The 21,639-nt window shown below is 47.2% G+C and overlaps 2 protein-coding genes across 5 annotated transcripts in view; one reads left to right on the top strand and one right to left on the bottom strand.

Annotated features, from left to right (window-relative positions):
• The window catches only part of LIMK2 (LIM domain kinase 2), a 30,610-nt gene extending 21,807 nt beyond the window's left edge, over positions 1-8,803 (top strand). For all 3 annotated transcript variants that reach the window (XM_085076050.1, XM_085076052.1, XM_085076051.1), the window contains 8 exons: positions 393-479; positions 1,201-1,332; positions 1,602-1,658; positions 1,825-1,890; positions 2,677-2,851; positions 4,187-4,242; positions 6,050-6,207; positions 6,765-8,803. In XM_085076050.1, the coding sequence (XP_084932176.1) occupies positions 393-479; positions 1,201-1,332; positions 1,602-1,658; positions 1,825-1,890; positions 2,677-2,851; positions 4,187-4,242; positions 6,050-6,207; positions 6,765-6,921 (888 nt within the window). In that variant the 3' untranslated portion in view covers positions 6,922-8,803. The remainder of the gene's footprint in view (positions 1-392; positions 480-1,200; positions 1,333-1,601; positions 1,659-1,824; positions 1,891-2,676; positions 2,852-4,186; positions 4,243-6,049; positions 6,208-6,764) is intronic.
• Positions 8,804-10,850: 2,047 nt separating this feature from the next.
• Positions 10,851-16,535, bottom strand: PIK3IP1 (phosphoinositide-3-kinase interacting protein 1). Of its 2 annotated transcripts, none has more exons than XM_085076053.1 (6): positions 16,044-16,535; positions 15,778-15,894; positions 15,572-15,688; positions 13,418-13,603; positions 13,206-13,284; positions 10,851-11,196 (listed from the first exon to the last, which is right to left on the bottom strand). In XM_085076053.1, exons 1-6 carry the CDS (start codon positions 16,126-16,128, stop codon positions 10,989-10,991), a joined length of 792 nt encoding a protein of 263 aa, XP_084932179.1. In that variant the 5' UTR covers positions 16,129-16,535; the 3' UTR covers positions 10,851-10,988. The 2 variants fall into 2 exon arrangements, with proteins under 2 accessions (XP_084932179.1, XP_084932180.1); XM_085076054.1 differs by having other exon boundaries at positions 15,572-15,691; positions 16,044-16,534.
• Between the last annotated feature and the right edge of the window lie 5,104 nt (positions 16,536-21,639).

Here is a 21,639-nt window from a genome sequence, read left to right as displayed (position 1 = left end):
TGTACAAAATGTGAGCATCACTCTGGGCAAATGCTTGCCATAAGGGAACTTTGAGGGATGCACCAGTGTGGAAGTGGTGCCTTTAAAGGCTTTGGCAGCCTGTGTGCATGTTCAGCCCTGTGCTACCCAAACTGAAGCCTTCAGCTCTGGGTCTTGGCATGATCCTGTGTCAGCTTTAGGTAGTTTCTGTTTCATATACAGAATCTTTGGTGAATTCTGAAAGGAGAAGTTTCATGCAGTTTTTGGCAGATCCCTGGGCTCTGAATTTCCTCCCATCTCTATTCTTCTCTGGATGGAGGGGAATGTTACCCTCTTTTTTGGAAGAGTCACAGGAGCATTGGAGATGTGTGTTCTTGAACCTTGCCTGTAGTTGTGGGTTTTCTTTCCACCAGGTGACTCACAAAGCAACGGGAAAGGTGATGGTGATGAAGGAGCTGATTCGCTGTGATGAGGAAACACAGAAGACTTTCTTGACAGAGGTAGGAGCAGGATTTCAAAAAGCTTCTGAGCCAGTAGTGTGGTGGAACTCTCGTCCATCTTCTCCAGAGAGAGAGACATCCTGCCAGCAACCTGGCAGGAATGAAGGTGCTGAGGAGGGAAGCATTGCATGGGGAAAAGCTGACATGAGCTGAATGTTTGCTGCAGTGAAGTGTGACTCACACTGGGCAATAGGCATTGCTTCAGCTCCAGTTCATTAATTTTTCAGTGATAAGAGCAGCCTGAGTCTGAGACAAATTGAGCTGTGCAGTACATAAAGGATTTATCCCTTGAGCCTTGTGCATTAGTTCAAAGGATGAGGTCCATTATCTGTAAGATATTTAAGACTCATGCTGTATTTAAGCAAACCTCTTTTCTTGGTGGCTGCCTACCATGTTTTTCAAAGTCAGATTTAGCTTAAAGACAGCTCCCTAAACACCTGCCACTGCTGTTGTAGTACAGACCCAATAGCTGCCCTGGAGAGCTTCTCACTCTGAAAAGTTAGCCAAACTCAAGGGTGTTCTCCTTAAAGACTAAGATCAGGTTAATTACACAGCATTAAAAAGGAAGAGGCAACAGTTAATTGCTGCCTTAAGGTTGGGGTTTGAGTGTTCTCTGTGATTCCTAAATAGGAGTTTGAGGACTGGAGTGCTTTTCACCACAGAGCAGATCTGCCAGGACTTGTTCCATTCACTTTTTGGGGGCGGGTGTCTCTGCTTGCAGGTGAAAGTGATGCGCAGCCTGGACCACCCCAATGTGCTGAAGTTCATTGGTGTGCTGTACAAGGACAAGAAGCTGAATCTCCTCACCGAGTACATTGAGGGGGGCACGCTGAAGGATTTCCTCCGCAATGCAGTGAGTATGGACACCTGAGAGACCTGTGCTCAGTGAGCCTGACTGTGCTGATGGTTGTACCAGCTTTATGTACTCATTGTTAGTCTTCTTCTTCGGAGCTGTGTGCTAAAGCTGCTTCTTAGCTCAGGGTGGGCTTGGGGCAGGAAGCCTCTTCTTTCCGGGGCTGTATTGGGTGGGTCTGACTGCTGTAAGAGTTCCTGTTGCAGAGGAATTGCTATTATCAGCTGGCTGGTTAGACAGTCCCTGACCATTGAGGATTTGTCTTTCAGGACCCATTTCCCTGGCAGCAGAAGGTCAGCTTTGCTAAAGGGATTGCCTCTGGAATGGTGAGTTGGGCTGTTGCTTCATCACAGAGCAAACTGTGGTCAGGGCTAGTGGCTTCAGCAGGGTGGTGTATGAGGGGCTGTGGACGCTGCCTATGGCATTGGGTTGTTGAGTCTGTAAATGCTCAGCTGGGAACTCCTAACACCAGCTTTTCTCCTTCTGTTCCAGGCTTACTTGCATTCCATGTGCATCATTCACAGAGACCTGAATTCACACAATTGCCTGATCAAGTTGGTGAGTTACACCTCTGTTCCTACAGCATGCTGCTCCTCTCCTTGGCATCTTCCTCCCTTGGTTTTCGCCACATGCTGTTCCGTCTTTTGCCAGGGTGGAACTTATTTCAGAGAGGCTCTTAGTGCCCCAAGCAATGGAGCTTCATTCTGACACAGGATTTTCCAGACTCATCTAGCTTTCACTGTTTCTGTGTTCTGTTCTTACCACCCATCCTCTGGTAGCAGCTCCTGTAACAGTCACTTTCTGAAAGTTAATACAGCTCTGTTCTTTATCTCAACTATGAGATGTTCTCTACAGCTGTTTTGTTCTGTTTTGATGACTTTTTATTGGCATTCAGGATTCAGACAAGTGTGTAGGTGTGTACATGTGTGTGTTCTCTCTTTTTTAAAAGCTGGGTCACAAGATTTTTGTGTAGTTTCATTCTCTCAAACCTGCCCTTGTTCACTTGGCTTCAAATGACCCAGGATGAAAGTCCAAGTTAATTCCTGACCAGGTAAAAGAACCTGAAAGGAAAAGTCCAGGTTTGCCCTGGCAAGTGTAGCCGAATTGATGGGATAAGTGCTAGCAACCATACAGGATATAAGACAATGAAGGTAGGAAATGATGAGTTGGGATTGTGAATTGGGTATCTTACACCTGTCTGGACATCTTGCTATGCTCATGTGGCTGCAGGAAACCTGGATAGTTGCCTTTAGACTATAGTTGGTAGCAAACAGGAATTGCAGCTTCTCTGCTTCTGACAGGAGATGAGAGTAATCAGTGGCTTGTACTAAATCTCCTGTGCAGGATAAGACAGTGGTGGTGGCTGACTTTGGTCTGTCTCGGCTGATTGTGGAGGAAAGGAAAAAGCCCACTTTGGAGAAGCCATCAGCCAAGAAACGAACGCTCCGCAAGAGTGACAGGAAAAAACGCTACACGGTGGTTGGGAACCCGTACTGGATGGCCCCAGAGATGCTGAATGGTAAGAGTGCAGGAGCAGGGAGCAGGTGAGGAGACACCTGTGACAAGGTACAGAGATGACAGGATTACTGAAAGCTTCTGTGCCCCAGTAACAACCAAACCTTTTAGAGACTGTGGTTTTAGACCTGCTAATGTGGAAGCTTATTTATACACACAGAAGCCATAGCTGCAGTCCTGCAGTACCTGACCTGGTGAGCCTTTGTACCAGCGCGGGTAATGTTTCTGGCTTGACAACAGGATTCTTCAGGAGGGCAACAGAAGTAAATTTGCTATAATCCAGATAAAAGGGAAGGCAAAAGAGGCCTGAGATAAAACTGAACCTGTGATCAATTTCTGTTATAGTCTCATGGTTTGGAAATGTGCATTGAAACAGGAAATCATTAAACTCTGGGATGAGGTTTATGAGTGCTGTTGCATAGATCCAGGGAGAAACCATCTGCTGCCAGGTTTGCTGAAGGCTCAGGATTGAGGTGGGAGTTGTCCAAATGCAAGAAAATCTGGTTTTTGGCATGCAGCCCTCAGTTGCATTAAGGTTGAGCTGTGACCCTTAGAGGAGCTGCCCCCTGCAGGAGTTAAGGTGAGGGTGAAATACAGTGGCTACAATTTCCTCCTAACGAGCAGGTCTGTCTAACCAGGTTGGGCAGTTTGGCTGGCTGGGATATCAGCACTGTCCAGCACAGTGAACTGGGGAAGGGAGGACTGGTCTCCTCTCCCCCAGCTCCGTTCTCCATGTTGCTTTCTTTTGTGCTGTTCTGTTTGCCTTTCCTCAAGGCCTCCAGCCATAAAGGAGTCTGAGGCTGCTTCTCAATTGTCTCAATCCTGGCATTTGTCAAGAGAAGAGCAAGAGCATAGTCTGACATCACCTCTGAAAGCAAGGCTGTTTACCAGCTACTGGCTTGGGAGGGGTGTGTCTGCAAGTGGAGCATGCTGGAGCCGGCCAGCTTTCCCAGGATCAAAGTGCTGCCAGTGTGTAATTTATTATCTCTGCAGTCACTGCAGCAGGGACTCGCTGGCTGCTGGGGAAGCTGAGCACTGGCTCCATGCACTGTAGAGATGCATGGGAACAGCAATAAATGGAAATGGGCAGAAGCTTTCCATAGTTACCCTTAGCGTTTGCTCAGACCTGATACACAAGGCTTCCCAGTGTTGTCCTGTAATTCCACCATACTAGAGAGAAGCAGGGTTAAAATCTGTAATGACAGTGTAATGCAATTATTATATACATATCTTGGGGTGACTGACCCTGCTCAGGTTTAAGCCTTGCTTTGTACTGGCAGCTCCTGAAATAGCTGGATGGGTAACTCGCACAGAGCTGAATGTCTCATGTTTCCTCCAGGACAGAGCTACGATGAGATGGTGGACATTTTTTCATTTGGGATTGTTCTCTGCGAGGTAAGTCAAGGACATTACATGGCATCTTTAATGGACCTTGTCCCCATCTCCATGGGGACACATGGTATCACCCAGATCTATGTGTCTGAGTGTGCAGCCTGTGACCTAAAAACATGTTATTAGTGAAATACACTGGGAGAACAAACTTACCCTGCCTCTGTTTCCTCAAGGAAGGTAACTGTCTTGTAGTTTTTCTGGTCCCAGTTTCTTCCTGGACTGAAAGAAACGCAGAGGTTGCTCCTGGACTGAGAGAAGCTGTAAAAAAGTCATCAAGTTCTGACTGAGCCCTGGCATCTATTTGAAAGGAGACATATTCCCTAGAACTGTGGTACTTTTTCTACTGCCTCATTAAAAGAAGAACCAGCTGCATAATCTCAGCAAATTCAGGGCCTCCACTGAGGATGGCACTTCACTTCAAAGAAGTGGAAACAAAAACCTCTTTGCAGGTCGATTAATGAAGCTTGCACCCTGAAGTCTGTTGGTTTAATTTATTTCTGAGCCAATGAAGGCTCAGAAATACCAGGCTATTATATCAGGCTTTTCTATCTGCAGAACAAAAAGCAGCACTTGAAAGCTGCAAAGTATTTGCAGCTTAAAAGGTGTGTATGACAGTGGAAATACAGATGAAAGGCAGGGTGTTATGTGTAACACAGCAGTTGCAGGAACACCAGGGCATGCCAGCACAGTTTCATCTGCAGTATTTGGATGAAGGGGACAAAGAAAATATCTGTGCATAAATCTTTGTGGCTTCATCTGGAGCTCTGTTTACACTGGGCCCTCCTCTCAGAGAATGTTGTGGTTGTGAGTGATAGATTTAGGAACTTGAAAAATCTGTATGTGGGATTAAAACAATTGTTTAATCTAGAAAAAAAAGACAAAAGGGTAGTAGCACATGAACGTTTTCCTTGTCACCAAAACAGCGATGCTAAAAAAAAATAAACTCTCAAACAGATAAGGAAATAAACCTGCCAAAATACATAATGGGTGTTTCTGTCTAGTTACAGGATGTGGTTGTCCTGCCAAGTTATTGGTGTTGAAAAGCCTGGGTGGTTATAAATAACACCCTTTCTGTGATACCTGATGAGGCTTTAAACCTAATACTCTGTCCATGTGGAAGTCTGTATTGACCTTGTGAGTCCAGGTATCTGCTGTGGGCTCCTTCCCTCCTTTTACACTTGTGCTGGAGGTGGTGAGCACTGGGGCAATGCTGGGACAGGGCTTCCCTTTACAGGTCTCCTTTACCTGCAGCCTCCTGGGTATCGGTTGTGGTTGTTCTTATCTGTCCCAAGCCTCTGGCTGTGGTGGGGGTTGAATCTGTCACTGGCAAAACAACTCAGAATTAGGGGTGGTGTTGGCTTCCCAGCATTGTTTTGGACAGGCTCTGTACAGAGGGGCTTTGCTGATGGTATGGTAAGGTGGTGAGAAAGGGAGGGGATGGAATGGTGATGCAGGTTGCTTTGATTACCTGCTATCAGGAGGGGCTGCATCATCCCCAGCTGCAGGACTCTGTTGAGCTCCCTGAGAGGGGCACATCATCCTATGTCTTCTGGCAGAGAGACCCTGGGCAGAAGGCAAAGGCATCTGGGACTTCACAGCCATGGACACATCACCAGATCTTGAAAAAGTTTCCAGTGAAGTTTGTATATAGTGCTATGAGCAAGTGGCTTCATTGGAAAGGAGGAACACTGTTTCTGTTTTTTCCACCATAATATACTTTGAAGGAGCCCCTGCCTGATGCAGAAGTTCCCTGTTTGTTAACACTCTGGAACTGTTGCAGTACTTAAGTGCTTCTCTCATTTTTCCCTAGATCATAGGCCAGGTTTATGCTGACCCAGACTGTCTCCCACGCACACTGGATTTTGGCCTTAATGTCAAGCTGTTCTGGGAGAAGTTTGTTCCTGCTGATTGTCCTCCAGCATTTTTCCCTCTGGCTGCTATTTGCTGCAGACTGGAACCAGAGAGCAGGTAGGTTTGGGGTCTGGAGGACTCCTCTTTGGAAGCCTGCAGGATGTGTCTGTATTCCCACAGTGGAAGGACTGGTCTGCACAGAGGGCAGTTCCAGCCTTCTGTGGGAATACTCAAAGGATTCCATGAGTGGAGACTTCAGACTCAAAAGTTTGTGATAGAGACACTATATAGTGGAGATCTCTGAAACAATTCCAAGACAGAGAGAGTAAAGGAGGAATAATTGTTCAGGATTTCTCTGGTACAAAAAGTAGGGGCAGTCTTTCACAGTCAGGTGAATATTTCATTTGACTGCAGTTACGAAACTTGTAGCTTCAGAACAGTGTTGCTGCCAAGTAGGTTCCAAAGAGCCAGACCTCCCTGGTCACTGGGTGTAAAAATGGGTATCCCAGACAGATGGGGGCTTTGCAGTCTTGGAAGCTGGATGGGAAGGGAATCATGTCCCTGTTCACCACTCTGTACATGGTACAGGGACCTGGATGGACAACTGGCTCAGCCTTTCCAGATGCTGTTCTGCTTCCTCTTTCCTACTCATGTTTCCTTACTGCTGCTTCTAGGCCCCCTTTTTCCAAGCTGGAAGATTCCTTCGAAGCTCTCTCTCTGTACCTTGGAGAACTTGCCATCCCCCTTCCATCTGAGCTGGAGGAGCTGGACCACAATGTGAGTGTGCAGTATGGACTGAACCGTGACAAGCTACCTGAAAACACAACCTAGTGTGCTCGTCCTGCTGCCTGCACCACTTCATTGGAGCTGGGATGAGCATCAGGGAGGGAGATGCACTTCAGCCACTTCCAGGGCATTAATGGGGCACCATGCTGTGCATTTGCTGCACTGCCTCTCTCTCCCCACCCAGCGTCCCTCCTCTTGGACATCCTGATTCACTGTGGATTTCTGGTGTGTTTCAGAAGCAAAAAGGACCATTTCCTGCCAGCTGCACCTAGGAAAGCTGCTCAACACTATTTTTCTGGCTTGAGAAATATTTCTTGGGCCTTTTCAGGCTTCTTTACTGTGGTGCCTTAGAACTTGGCTGCAAGCTGTGAAGCCACCCTGGCCTGTCTGCCAGGGAGGGAATTGCTATAGGAGACTCTCCTGGGTAAGGACCAGCACTTCTGGAACAGCTTCTCCCACTGACTGCCCTGCTCAGAAAGCTGGGGAAATCGGACATCCAGCAACATGTCCCACCTGGACAGCACATGTATGTATTTGCATGTGTTTCCCAGAACAACCCACTGAGATTTTGGCCTCTGACACACATCAGGGGAGGGAGTGAAAAGCCCCAGGAATTGGGCAGCTCTCCTGAAATATCTTGTCTCTGGGGAAGCACATATGAATTGTTTTGGTTTTGTGGGATTTTTTTCCTTTTCTGTCTCTGAATACCTCCAAAAGCCTGCCTAGAAACACTAAGACTGAGCTCTGCTTGCCCTTCCTGATGGCAAATGAGGCAGGCAGCAAATGAGCCACTGGAGCATCTTCAGACCCTGAGCCTGCAGTGAGTTTGCCTGCCCAAAACCTTAACCTAGGTGAAAGTATTTGAACCTGAATGTGTAAGTCTGCACTAGGCACTGGCTGTGGACATTCCTGAGTGCTTGAGCTCTTGGCCTGTGGACATGAGGTGACAGAAATGGCGGCAGAAGGTGCTTGTCAGAAAGCCAAAGGTTTGCAGTGGCTCAGACCTTGGGCGTAGACAATGGCTAAGGGGGACTTGCCCAAGGCTAACTGAAGGATGGACTTGTCATGAATAGAAAAGTGCTGGAGAATGTCCCATCCTCCCTGGAGTGGCAGCTGGAGAACTAATAATTCAGTTGCCATTACCTCATCCTCTCCTGCAGATTGTGCAAGTTGCTCCCTTCGAAGGTCCTTCTTGCAGCTGCTGCTGCAGCACCTGAGCTGATTCTCCAAATAGATTTTCCTCAGGGTCATTCCCTGCTCTGGGGGGAAAAAGAAAGGGCTTGGAGTCGTTGGGAGGTGGGTAGGGGGTGTATTTTCTTCCAGTACTTCTCTTCTTCCTCGGTGGGAGAAGGAAGGAAGTGAGCTACTGCTGCAGTAACTCCTGTGGTTGGCAGAACTGAACAAAAAGCTGGATCAAGTCCCACTTGTAAGTCTCACAAACATCATGGTTTAACTGGATTTTTAGTGTGCTCCATTTTCCCTCCTCCTCCCTCCAGCATTGAATGATGAGGAATGGGTGTTAGTCTTTGGTGTTACTTTGGTTTCCTCCCCCTACCCATGAGTTTAAAGTACTATGTAAAATAACATGGGACCTGACATCAGGTGTGCAAGGGGGGTGATTTTAGTCTGTGTAGTGGTGTTTTAGAAACACTGGGGACTCCCTGTGCTGTGAGTCACGCAGGAGCCTCTCAAAACTGGGTCCAGTGGATCCAGGATTGTTAATAGGATTTGCCCTTTCATTCCCCCTCCCAGGCTGGTTTGTGAGGGGACCCCTGAAGGGAGAGTCCTGGATGATGTGTGGGTGGGGTTTATGAACTGTGATTTGCACAGCTCCACGTTCTAACTAAATTAAAAAGCAATAACTGTATGCTATTGAGAACAAGATTTTGTGGTCTCTGTGTTAAATAAAGCCGGAAGCTGTAACTTTCTCAGGTTTCTATTGTAGTCACAAAATGGCAACATCAAAACTGCCCAGAGGAGGTGCCATGTAGAACACCTTTTCTGAGTCAGTGGGCTCTGCCACGTTCACAGAACTGCAGAGTCCCGGTGCAGTGCCCTCTAGGACTATTTACCTGGAGTGATGGAAAGGGAAGAAGGTGTTAAGTTCTGTTCCTTGGTTGGTTGGTTGGTTTTTAAGGGTGGACAGGAGTCAGCAGATCACAGAGCCTTTCTCCATTTTCCTTTTCTAATCCAGGGATAAAAATACAGCCTGTTCTTGGAAACCTCTTATTCTGAAATCTGTAGTTCAAGGGGCACTTGTTAAGACAACAACTGAGCAAAAATGCTGGCTCTGTCAGTGCCTCCTGAGAGCACAGCAGGTTAGTCTCCATCATACTTCCCAAGAGATGGAGCTGTTGCTGAGCAGCACCAAAGCAGAACTGACCCAGGTCGGTGCAGGAAGGGGCTGTAACCACGAGTGTGTTCCCATGGGCCAACCTGCTGAGTCACCCACAGCTCACACCCCCACAGCTGCTTTTCAAGAACAGTGTCCCAGTGCAAGACCAGCTGCTGGCAGCAAGGAGACAAGCTCCATGCCCTTGTCAGTGCTGGTGAGTGCAGGCACTGTTTGTAGGGATTTACCTTTGGGTCTGGCAAACTGAAGGGGCATCTTCCTTTCTCCTTAAAGTCTGCAACAAGGCAAAGGCTGCTGCTCTGGCAGGAGGAATGCACAGATGAGCCACAGTCCACACAGGTCTACAGAGCATTTTTTTTTTTAAGCTTTAATACAAGGTAGCACAGTCTGCACCTTCTCATAATGAGGTATTTAAAACATTTTACAAAGAAATGGTATTCAAAGGCATTTAAAAATAAAATATTTCCCTTTTCTGAATCAAACATTAACACTAAAACCCCTGCTGCCAAGTGCTGCTCCCTATTAGGCCCACAGCTATAAAGCAGATGGCTAGAAAACTTACTTGAATGGCTTGAATCCCCTGAAGTGGGGACAGATGTTTCCCTGAAATGGCCTTGCCTTGGTGCCGTTAGGGAGACACTGCAGCAACCATCCCTTCCAAACCCTCTTAAATGCTAATAAAAGTTGTTACAAAACCTCTCTAATAGGACCAGGCTCTGTAAGTAAGTAGTCTTGCTGCACAAGCTGAGTGTGTGACAGAGGCTGGGCCAGGAGCCACGCCAGAACTTCAGTATCTTACAAAACAGCTGCCCTGTTCTGCCCTTAGAGCCAGAACTGCTGCACTGTGATCAGGGTGACCACTACAGCTTGGGCACTCTGTCCAGCACTGGCTCTGTAGGAAGCCAAGGGAATTCAAAAGAGGATGTTATCTATCCTCAGTGTTTAACCTGCTATAAGTAACTGAAGGGCAGTTTGTTTTCTTCACAACTATATACTGCTGGCCCTTGCTCTCCTGATCTGTGTAAGTGAGCAGAAGGCACAGACAGACCCCCTGGACACCTACAACTGTGGCTATGCATGTAGCACCACAGGGGAATGGAGAAGTGGCCTCAGCCCTGGAAGACCTTGATTTGTCAAGAGCTTGAGGAGAGCTTTTCCAAACTGGCACTAGGGCTAACATACTGCTTCTGGCCAAAGACATCCCTCAAATAAACTCTTCCTTGGAAAAAAACCTGATCCAGTAGCAGGATTCTGGAGAGTGCTTCCAGCTCTCAGCCACTAAAGCAAAGAAGGCAGGAACTATAATCAGTGTAATTATCTAGCTAAGTCTGACAAGAAGCTCCCCTCAGTCCCTGCAGTACTGTTCTCTCCTGAGGTTCCAGGCTGAAACTTAAGTAACAGTGCACACCGTTAAATAGGAAAAGAACAGAAAAAGAGGAAGCCAAGACCACACCCTGGACTATGGGATCTGTGGCCAGTTGTACGCCTGGCCCATCATCCCCCCCAGCTCCTTGGCACGCCATGGAGATAGGTGGGAGGAAGCAGCAGGGTCCACCACACCAGTCCCCAGCTGACCATGCATGGAAGGGTGTCCCTCAAACAGATTGTGATGAATAGCCCATTGTTCTGTTCCTCTGCAACACCTTCATTTGGCGTTCATCGAAAAGAAAACAAAATAGAAATGAACACACGCAACCCCTGCACTCACGGTGGGAAGCTGGAGGCTTTGCTCAGCCTGTAGCGCTGCTGCCTGAGCTGCTCAGGCACCAGGAGTCCCTGCCTGCCCCATGAGGGGGCCACTGCCATCCCGTGTGTCCTCCACAGGTGTCTGGTTGGTGTGCACCACAATGGTGTTCTCATCCACAAGCTCACAGGCAGGGTTGGTGAACGCTGACAGGGGCAGCGTGATGCGCTGCATTTCACGCTCATAAACCTTCTGTTCGTGTTTCTCCTTCAGGTCCTTCCCCCTGCATTAAAGCAAAAACCAAAACATGTACATGGGGTGAGGGCTGCTGCTTGGAGGGAGAGTCTCAGTAAAGCTGATATAGTAAAGAAGGGACTCTGCTCTTCAAGATAAATAGAGGTTTCAGCTGCATACAAAGGGTCAGAAATACTCCCTACTGTAAGCAGAGGACCCCAGCTGAGCGTCTTTAAAAAACAAGCAGCTAAGTGAAGTCTGTCCCTCCCTCAAACTGGCTTATTCACTGCCATTGCTGCAGATAAATGACTGCAAAGCCAGGCCCCTCCTTCAAACCACAGAGCTGCCATATGTTTCCTTATCCTTTACAGTCCCACAGCACTCCCTGTGCAGGCCCAGGGGAGAAGTGAGACAGTGCAGAGGCCACTGCTGTGGAAAAGAGCTTCTGTAACCTGCTTCATCTGAAACAAATACTGGAGGTGATGACAGCTTCTGCCTTTTGTTGCAGCAAATTAAGCTGTCCCAGAAAGTATTAAAGCTGACTTCAGAGCTGGCCCTGCCTTCTGCTGCTGCAGCTATAATAGCTTAATGCCACAAGCAGCTCCTCAAACCTACCTCAGTCTCCAGCCTGTTGCTAAGGGAAGGAACACCTCTGTAATTTGTGCTGCGGAAGAACTGCCTTGCTTTAAAAGTGGATCTGGCATTATGTTGTCTCCAGAAAAGCTATGTATACCAAAAACTACTAAAGCCATTAAAGGTTTCTCACCACACCTACTACCCAAACCTGCCAGCTTGCACATGCAATTTTGAGATCAAGGCAAGGAGGGAGACAGTAAACCTGCACTACAGCCCTGCTGTGAGCTTTCTGACTGGAGAAGCAAAGCTGCATTTGGACAAAGCCCGACATCGGTCCATTGCTTCTTCCCGCTGAAGATAGGAGAGAGGTGGGACAGGCACCACTCATTCCTCCTGAGGCTCGTGATCTCAACCAGGCAGAGCTCAGGCAGAGCTGCTGGGGTTTCCTGTCAGCATTTTGGCTGCTTTTCAAAGCTGCCTACAAGCATGCAGCAGTGGCTGCCGTTCCTGCCAGCACACAAGAGAGCATTTTCTGAAGTGACACCTCAAATCAGATTCCTCGACAAGCAGCACTCTGTGTTTTGCCCCTTATGTAACACTCCTCCCTCTGCTTTTTTTCTGTCGGCATTTATTATAAACACTTACATAAGGACATGTCCCAGCTTGGGAAAGGGCTCCTTCTGCTCGGTTGTGTCAGACCGCTGTCAAACAGCCAAAACATAGAACAAACCCTCCCAGAGGAGGGAGCCTGGGCCTTTGCTTGCTGCAGTGACAATCACTGCTATTTGTTAATCCTGCCCTCTCTCTTACAACTAAGCAGCTTGCTACTGCCACTACCCTCAAATGCTGCTGAGATACAGAAACACGTCCATCCAACACACTGAAGTGGCTGAAAAAATAGTAACTGAAGTACAAATCAAAACTGACCTTAAAGTATACAGGAGCTTTGCTAAAATGAACTTTGACCAAAAAAAAAAGTGCTACTTGATAGTCAGCTTCATAGGATACAATGCATGAATGGCAAAAAATTTGCCAATTTTTTTTCTTCTAAAGTTAGACTAGAGAAATCAGGAGAACAGGTGGTCTGCTAGAAGGATTGTTCTTTTTCTGATCAAAAGAACCTTCCTGTAAGGGCACCTGGGATCTGCTCTTTCCAGTTCTGCCATAAAATCCAACTCCCCTGGATACATCTGAAAAAGCCAAATTAAGGTGCACGTGCACACACAAAACCCCAAAGATTGAAGAGGGCAATTTGAAACTTTAAATGGGACAGAACATCGCAATGATGAAGGGGAAATGGAAAAGAGTGGAACTGACTCTTCAATAGCTCCTTCCTCAGTGTGACATGCAAACTTGCTCAATGTGCCAAAACCAAATATATACTTCTGTCCCTTTTCCTTTGGGGATCTGTTTGGGTCTGCAGGTTCTCAGGCGTTCCCACTCTTATATACACCAGCTTTTGAACAAAGAACAGCCACTCACCTCTTATAGATGTATCCCAGGACAATGCCAGCTCCGATGGCAATGATTATCACCATCATGATCAGCCCCAGCACATAACCTGTGAAAAGAGGAAAAAAAAGACAGAATTTGAGGCAGCAGATCCAGGTATAATTTTGCTTTCAGAGCCTCAAAACACGTCTGTCCTGCCAGAATTACAGGAATGGATCCATTGCATGATCCCAGGTTTGTACCTAGTGTCCCTAAGTCCTTCTTTTCTTTGGAGTTCATCTGCACTCTCTGACTGATGCCAATGACGGGCTGCACTGCGGCTGCCTCACTCCGGGAAGGCAAGGTATCAGCTGGTTCAAACACCTGCTCATCCTCCTGGGAAGTACCAACTTCTGCCAAAGGGACTGGGGCTGTGGTAGCGGTAGCATCTGTTGAGAGGGGAAAAAAAGAAAATATATGCAACATACCAAGCACTTTTGAGTACTTCAAAACAACATGTGCCTTGTGAGTGGAACAGATCTAGACTGGTATCACTGAACTGCCTTCAAGGCACACTGAAAAACACTCATTCTCTCTTAAGCTGTAGCCGGAAATGCTATGAAAGTAGACAAGAAATATATTCCTCCCCCCACTTTCCTTTGAGATGAATCTTTTTAACTAAGAGCTCAAGGCACCACCAGAGATGGGAGAAGTCAGACAGCAGAATGAAACCCAGGTTCAGGGCATGAGTCCAGGGGATGCACAATGACTTCATTTAGTGTACAGATCGATATACAGGCTGCAGCTTCAATCATGCTGAACAGACGTGAACAAGATTATGAGAATCTCCATCCCAAATCTCCCAGGAGCCTATTTATCTCTCTTCTGCCTCAATCTTCCTGACACAGAAAAGTCTGATAGGAGACTCCAGCTGGTGTGAAAACAACCTGGGGATATTCTTTCCCAGCCCCTCTTGGCAGTCGTGTACCAAACTCCGATGGCATGAGCAGCACAGCCACTGACTAAGGACAACAAGTTCCTCCTCAGCCAAGGCCCAGACAAAGGATGGACATCCATAACACAGCTTTCTTCCCAGTCCTGTTTTTCATCAATGCTATTTTTTATCATCAGCATTAAAGGATTTCAAGGTAGGCCCTTCTTTCATGACATAGTTTAAATAGACACTGTAGCACTTTAAAAGCTGTGACAGTGTAAAGTAGGTATCTATCACCTGTTCTACACCAAACGCCTTCCTTTTTGAAAATACTATTCACAGCATCCACACCTGAAATATCAGTCCACCTGGATCTCGCCCCATAGCAGACAATAACTTAATGTGGATTTTCTATCTGCAGCCATTTTGAGTTCTCAGTGGAATGTGAAATGGAAGTACAGAAGGGAGTTAGGGACAGGAAATCAGGGTCCTGCACAGTAACTTCACGTAGGGTCAGCCAGGGCAACTGAAGGAAAGGGTACTGTTGGAGTTGACTACCATGAAAAGGTGCTCACTCCGAAATGCAAAAATATCAGACCTATTAAACATGCAAATGGCTGAAAAGTCAGGTAACTCTTCTGATCCCAAAGCTGCAGGACTGTTTTGAGTAAGGGTCTTGGCAGCAGAACACTTTTTTGCTTCATCTTTAGGGAAAAGCAGGCAAAAAAAGAGCAAAGTGAAGAAAAGGGGAGGATGTATGTGTGTGGGAAAAGTATTTACATGCAAGGATAGCAATCTCAAGGGACAGTGGTGTGAGTAAATCTTGCGGGGCTCAGAAAGTAGTAAACAGCTCAAAAAACCCCAAGTGGTTACTCTGGCATCAGTCAACACTGACATCTCCTCTCCCTGAAACAGGCTGCAACTACAGTTCTTTTGGCAAACTGTTTCTCACTGTGACTATCCAGCACGAACCCAGTGTTTAGGGTTTTCCATTTCTTTCTGTCCTCCCTTCTAGTTCTCATTTTTTCCAAGTTCTTCCCTTCCACCCTATACTCAAATTCCCACTGGCAATCCTTTGGCAGTAGGAAGCTTCTTTAGTCAGCCATAATATGCCCCACAGTAACAGTCTACCCACACCTCAGCAGCTCCTAGATGTCCAGACCTCAGCCTTTTGCAACAGAGCTAGAGTCCTATAATGATAAGTGAATTATGGAGGAGTGGGGGCTTTTCACAGGCCTTTTCTGGCACTAATGGAAAAGCTCTAGGGGCGGAGTAAGGCACAGCTGGAAGGCAGATGTGCACACACGAGCGGGGGCTGGAGGGGAGCCCCGGGTACGCGGTGTTCCCAGGGGAGGTGCTGGCGTAGCCCGGGGTTGTTTGTGCGCAGGGGGGACCCCACCCTGGCGACAAACCCAGCCCCCCGCGGTGGGAGGCAGTCTGGGGAGAGCAGGAAGAGAAGGGGGCCGGCGGGGTCCGCTCTTACCTGAGCACTGGGCGATGTCGCAGGGTCGCCGCTCGGGCACCCCGGTAGCGCCTCGGATGTAGCACCAGGGCGCGGTGTCGCCGTCCGGGTTCCTGCAGCTGTTGTGGTTCTCATCGACTGCTGGGGAGCAGCGGGCCGTCAGCGCGGCCCCGGCGCCCTCCACTCCCCCGACAGCCCCCCGCCGCGTCCCCCGGACCCGGACCCACCTGCCGGGAGCGCGGCGCCGGGGCCGCTCCGCACCGTCAGCCAGTTGAGGCACGGGGCGCCGCCGAAGGCCACTTGCCGGCTGCCGCGGTAGGACGCGCCGTTGCCGCGGAGGCACTCTGCGGAGAGACGAGCCGAGCCGTGCGGGCGGCCCGGGCAGCCCCCGCCGCCCCGGGCCGCTCCCCAGCACGGCCTCCCCCTTCCCCACGGGGGTGTTCCCCCTCCCGAGACTCGCCTTTGTCCCCCACAAAGCCGGGCCGGCACTCACCCTCGGCGCCGCGGGCGGCCCCCAGCAGCAGCGAGCCCAGCAGCAGCACGGCGCCCAGCGCCCGCCGCGGGCCCCCGGGCAGCATCCTCGGCGCGGAGGGCGAGGAGCCGCCGCCAGCCCGGCCGCGCAGCTCGGCTCCGCTCGGCGCCGCGGCGAGACCTGCCCCGGCGCTCCCCTCCCCGGTAAACAACCGCCGGGCTGCGCTTCCCCCCCCCGCCCCGCAGCCGCCGCCGGGTCCTAACGCTGCCGCTGCCGCCGCCCGCCCCCAGGAGGGGAAGGGGCGGCTGCCGCGGGGCAGGGCTCGGGGCAGCCGGGAACCTGCTGCCGCAGAGGGTCCTTCGCCCCGGGACCGCGCGCGGCTCTGGATGCTCGGTGCCGCGGGGCTGTTTGGCTCCAGAGGAACTCCGCGTCCCTGGGCTTGTCTCCTACAGTCGCAGGAAAAGTCTTGAACCAGAAAAGGAGGCTTCCCACACGGAACTACGCTTGAACTGCTGCCTGTGGCAGGGAAAGTGTTTATCTTCGGGGACTTAAGGCTGCTATCTCCCCTGGAGAATTACCATGTTGTGGCGGGTACACACGGCCACGGAGGCTGTGCACCTCCACCTTAAAGGGGCTTATATTCTCGCCTCTGCTAATCCATTACTTTTCTTTGACTCCATGTAGTTACTCTAAGGGCTGTGCCTGCTTATAGAAAAAAACAAGGTAAACAGCATGAAGATGGTTTATAGTAATTCTACTGCAGGCATTCAGCCACTGTGATAAAGCCTCTGCAGACATTTCACACGGGTGCAACAGATACTTCTGTTTCTGAACATGCCAAAGGATTCAGATAGTGCAAGTGCCAGTGCCTGTACACAAGCATCTGGAGTCCTCAGCAATGTTTCTATTTTACACCAGTGAAAAACAAGCCACTGAATAGTTGGTCCTGTTGAACAATGAGCTCGCAAAGGCAGCCTGGGCCAACTGATGGGTTTGTAGCCAAGGCACAAGCCTGCAGCCCAAGGTGCTATTTCTGGCTTTCCCACAGAGTTCTTCCTGACCTTGGCTGATCTGCCTGCCTCACTTCTTTGCGCTTTCCCTTCCTTTCTGTTACATGAGGTACAATCAAACCTTCATTCCTAGAATAGGACAGGGAAGTTCCCTTCTTTTAAAGTGCTTTGAAATCACATGGAAACCACTGAACACATAAGAAGTATTTCTATGCCAGAAAGCTGCTTCAGTGTTTGATGAATCACTTTTCAAGGCAGTGCTGGCGGGAGCAGTGGTCTTCCCCTTCCACTCCCAGATGTTTCCATCTGGGCAGCGTACTCCGTCAGGTTTCTAAAGGTACTTGTGTAACAAACCTGCTCAAGGTGCTGATCCAACCCAACTTTTGCTCCTTTTTCACCAGGTCATGAACACTTTAACATCTTTACAGCCAGGTCACCTGCTGCACCCAGCCCACAATGGAGCCACAAAAATATAAATGTACCAGCATGTCAGATGAGTAATGAGGAAACAGTCAATTAAGCAGCACTACCACCACGTATGAAACCACAGGCCATAGCACACATTTGTGTGTGATTCACACTTTACCAATATGATTTACCACTACTGAAAATTTAGTTTAGTAATGCCAGATTTTTAAAAAATGGTCATAAAAAATTAAACAAGGAAACCAAAAACCAACTGTATGCACCAGTCCTGACTGACATCACCAGCTAAGATGCAGCCTTTGTGGCATTATGCTCATTGTGTGTACAGACACCCTGTTACTGCATTCCTGATGCTCTCTAGTTACTCTCTGTGAAGGCAAGGCTAACTGGAGTCAGCAAGAATTTTTAATAAGGGCTATTGAATCAAGGCACCTGTTTGTAATAGCTCTTCGTCACAGATTTTATGGGACAAATTCCATTCAGCAGAAACTGCAAGGCCACACATGCATCCAGAGGTGCTGCCTGTACCAAACTGTTTGCAGATGGGCTGCCAACCTGCACAATTAATTTCTTTTCACTCATTTCATGAGACTAACTAATGCTTCCATGCCATCTAGCACAGAAAGCACCTCCTTCTGTACATACTGATCCAAGAATTGCAGTAATCTCTGTGGAAACAAATCTCAGACCTTCCCAGCTCTCTCTCCTACTATGTAACAAGATAAATTTGCACTTCTCATCACACCCAGCCAAGTTCCAGCAAACAATTTGAGTTTCTAGTCCACAGAAGGACAACGGGGAATCTAGGAGAAATGCAAAAACCTTCTTATTAAGGGTGAAGATCAAAGTCTTTCCCACAACTGACTTCTAAGTGTATTTTTTCTTTTATCTCTAGCTTTCTCCAGGATGAGGGAAGATTTATGCCTGGCAGTTTCACAGAGTTAAGTTCAATAATGATGCCAGGTGGCAACTGTCAAAGGCAGATTCAATTGCTCTTTCTGCTGCTTGGGAATGGGTTTGCTCTTCTTGCTGCACTTAGAGAGATTAAACATGACATTATTTCCTAGGACTTCGTTTTAAACTACCCAAACTATAAGTAAGTTAGTTTGTACTTAGAATTCTGTAGGTATATACACATACATGTATCACAACACATCCCCATGTCCACAAACGTTTCACAGGAGAATATATACACTATTTTTAGGAACAAGGGACATTAAGCATCCTCCCTAAATTCAGTGTGAACAAGTTTCAGCTTGTGAGCTGGTACCTTTCTGCTGTTTATTTTATACACGTTCCAGAATGAACAATGTCTGCTTTGTCTCTCTCCTGTCAGCTGCTCTTTCTTGTTTATTTGTTCTACTTTTTCACCTGTGGAAAAATCCAAAGTGTTTTGAGATTTAAAATAAAAAAAAGGAATCTAACATATAGCACTGCCAAGGGAGGCAGCCACAGATGTGTAGCTCTGGAATGACTCTGCAAGAAGAAATCAAACCCACCCTCCTTCTCTGGCCATAGCCAAGTGTGTTCAGAGCTTGCCAGGCAAAAGTTAATCTAACCTCCTATGCAAGAACGAACATGCTTTATTACTTAATCTTACTAAATAAGACACTGGGGGGAGTAAACAAAATGAGTTTTCTAATCTGAGTAAGCTTTCCTAGCCAAATTAACATGGATTGCTTTAAATGGAAAAAGCTGACCATTGCCCTCCTTGTATCAGGACATACATCATGTTCCCAAAACCTCCCTTTTCTTCTTCCTAGGTAACCAAAATAATTGTTCCAGTTTTTTCTCAAAACTAGTATTTCTCAATTTTCTGCTTCTTTCATAAATTGCAATGCTTGAGAATACAGATAATAAATTCTGTGACCTCATTTACCATGAACAGAATATTAGAGAAATTTGTGCTTAAGCTTAAAAAACTTAAGCAAGCATCAAATGTTACTGAACACTATTAAGTACTTGCAACTCCAACAAAAGCAGGGCTTTTATTTCTTGGTTGCCTTTGTCTTGATCATGAAAATAACTGTGGGTCTCACCTGTAAAAAGCCTTCTGTAAGCACTGAGGTAGGAGCTGGAAACAAGTATGTTTCATTTCTAACCTAGATACAATTTGAACGTAATAAAAGAACATCAGAGCTGCAACAAAAGGATCAGATGTTCAGTTTATGAAACTGAGCTGGGTATAACCACAAATCAAGACAGAGACAGTGACTACAAAGGAGCGATAGGAGTAACTGCTGGCACTGTTGCATCGTGCTGCTGACATGCTCAAGGAGAGCCTTTCTCCTCCCCCTTTGGTCTGACAGCATGAGCTATTGCTAAGTAAATGCCAGCCACAGCCTCCAAGGACTAACAAGGAAGTCTGCAGAAGCAAAACAACCATATGCGATATTTGAACTGGTTCAGACTGGTTCAGAGTTTGCTCCACTAACTTAGAGTGCTTTCTCAGATGAGCTTTCTGTGTGGGCTGTAATAAAAGGCCAGAGGCCTCGGGAGGGCAATCTGGGCCCTATTGTTTACTGGGGAGAAGCAGCGCTGCTACACTTCTCCAGCATTAAGAGATTAGCACCAAATACTCTCGGCAGTCACTGACTTAAGAAATTTCACACACTGAGTTCTCTCTAACAGCACCTATTCTTTGTCCTTTTTGGCCCAGTGCCTTTCCACAGTTTTCTCAGCAGGTTTGAAGGGCCCAAGTGCTGACAGCCATCTGTGTTCACATTGGCGCACTATGGCAGTTGTGAAGGTCCCCATGGATCATCCCTCAGCTCTTTCCCTGGCTGCAGCACTCTGATCTCAGTATCTGGATCACAGACTGCTTTACCTGCTATACAAAGGGTAGGTGAGTCTTGTAGCAGGATACCATAAAACCATAGCAATAGTGGTAGGAATTGGGTACAGCTGTCTAAATATATTTCAGTCTCCAGTTGCACTGGCTTTTGTTGGGTTTTTTGTTTGATTGTTTTTTTGCCACAGATGCAGGCTGTTACTGACAAAAAACAGAGCATGCATTTTTAAGGGTGGAGGAAGGGAAGCTATTTTGAAAGATACTGTGATCTACTCAGAGAACACATAAGTCAGCCAAGAACAGGAGCCTTACTCTAAATTCTTTAACTGATCTTTGCCTAACCTTAAGCAAGCTTCTGCCTTGGTTTCCCACGTTAATATTACTTATGTCACAGAAGCAGAAATGATTATATGTCTGCAAAGCACTTTGAAAGCTTCAGACATGCAATACCTACCTTACGAAATCGTATTGTAGGGGAAGGATTCCTGAAGATGGATATGCATGAGATGTTCTCAACTTCTATATGTCTAGTGCTGACTTAGATGGAAGTACAAAAGAGCATTAATGCAGGAATTAAAAAAGGAGAATGTGTTGTTTGGTTGTTTTTTAAGGTATAAAAGTACTTCTGTAACTTTTTTCTTTCTCAAACCACTGTTGTGCCCAGCAGTACCTGGCAAAGCAGTTTGATAAACCAATTCATTCTTATTAGAAAATGCCTATCTAAAAATAAATGTTTATCTGCACATGAGAATGTGAAAAGGCAGCATCAAAGCATCTGATTTCAGTCAAAAGGAATAAAGATTTCTGTTCTAGTATCTGTTCAAATTAACTTTCAGTGAATTGGATGGCATTATTAAATATCCTTCTACCAATCTTTTACTCATAATGGAAGCCAATTTCACAGTCAAGCAGAAGCAAAAGCGCAAAACTCTGCTGTTTAAACTTCAATAATAATGGAGTATTACCACAGTAATAGTTAAGATTTCATTGTGGAAAACATGAGGTTAGAGTTGCACTTAAATATGCAAAACTCCTACTTTAAATAGCACAACCTTGTGACCTCTATCCCAAGCCATTAAAAGGGCTGCAAGATTATAAACTTGAACACATAAAAAACCCAAACATGTATATTCTTATCTCTCCAGGGCTTTGGGACTTTGGAGTCATCAATGTAAGAGCAGAAGCAGAGACTCACTTTGCAATGGGTCTCTGTAATTCAACATGTGAGCAGAGAAGCAGAGACCAAACCTTGCAGTGGAGCTACTAGTGTTTCCTCATAAAGCGCAGGATTCATGGACATTTACAATGCAGACCTCGCACCTCTGGATTTTATTTCTTAGCTGACCTGAAAGCAGATAAAACCATTGGCATACAGGTACAGTGAAAGACC

The sequence above is a fragment of the Lichenostomus cassidix genome, chromosome 15 (genome assembly GCF_008360975.1).
Source record: "Lichenostomus cassidix isolate B80296 chromosome 15, HeHo_3.0, whole genome shotgun sequence".
Classification (NCBI taxonomy): Eukaryota; Metazoa; Chordata; class Aves; order Passeriformes; family Meliphagidae; genus Lichenostomus; species Lichenostomus cassidix.
The sequence above is the reverse complement of the archived record's forward strand: the minus strand, read 5'-3'. Positions and strand labels throughout refer to the sequence as shown.

Coding starts and splice junctions, on each gene's coding strand:
- PIK3IP1 (XM_085076054.1), bottom strand. CDS start 16,128: ATGCTGCCCGGGGGCCCGCGGCGGGCGCTGGGCGCCGTGCTGCTGCTG. Junction 15,692..15,777: donor CGGCGCCGCGCTCCCGGCAG/GTGGGTCCGGGT, acceptor GCTGCTCCCCAG/CAGTCGATGAGAACCACAAC. Junction 13,604..15,571: donor CGACATCGCCCAGTGCTCAG/GTAAGAGCGGAC, acceptor CCCTCTCAACAG/ATGCTACCGCTACCACAGCC.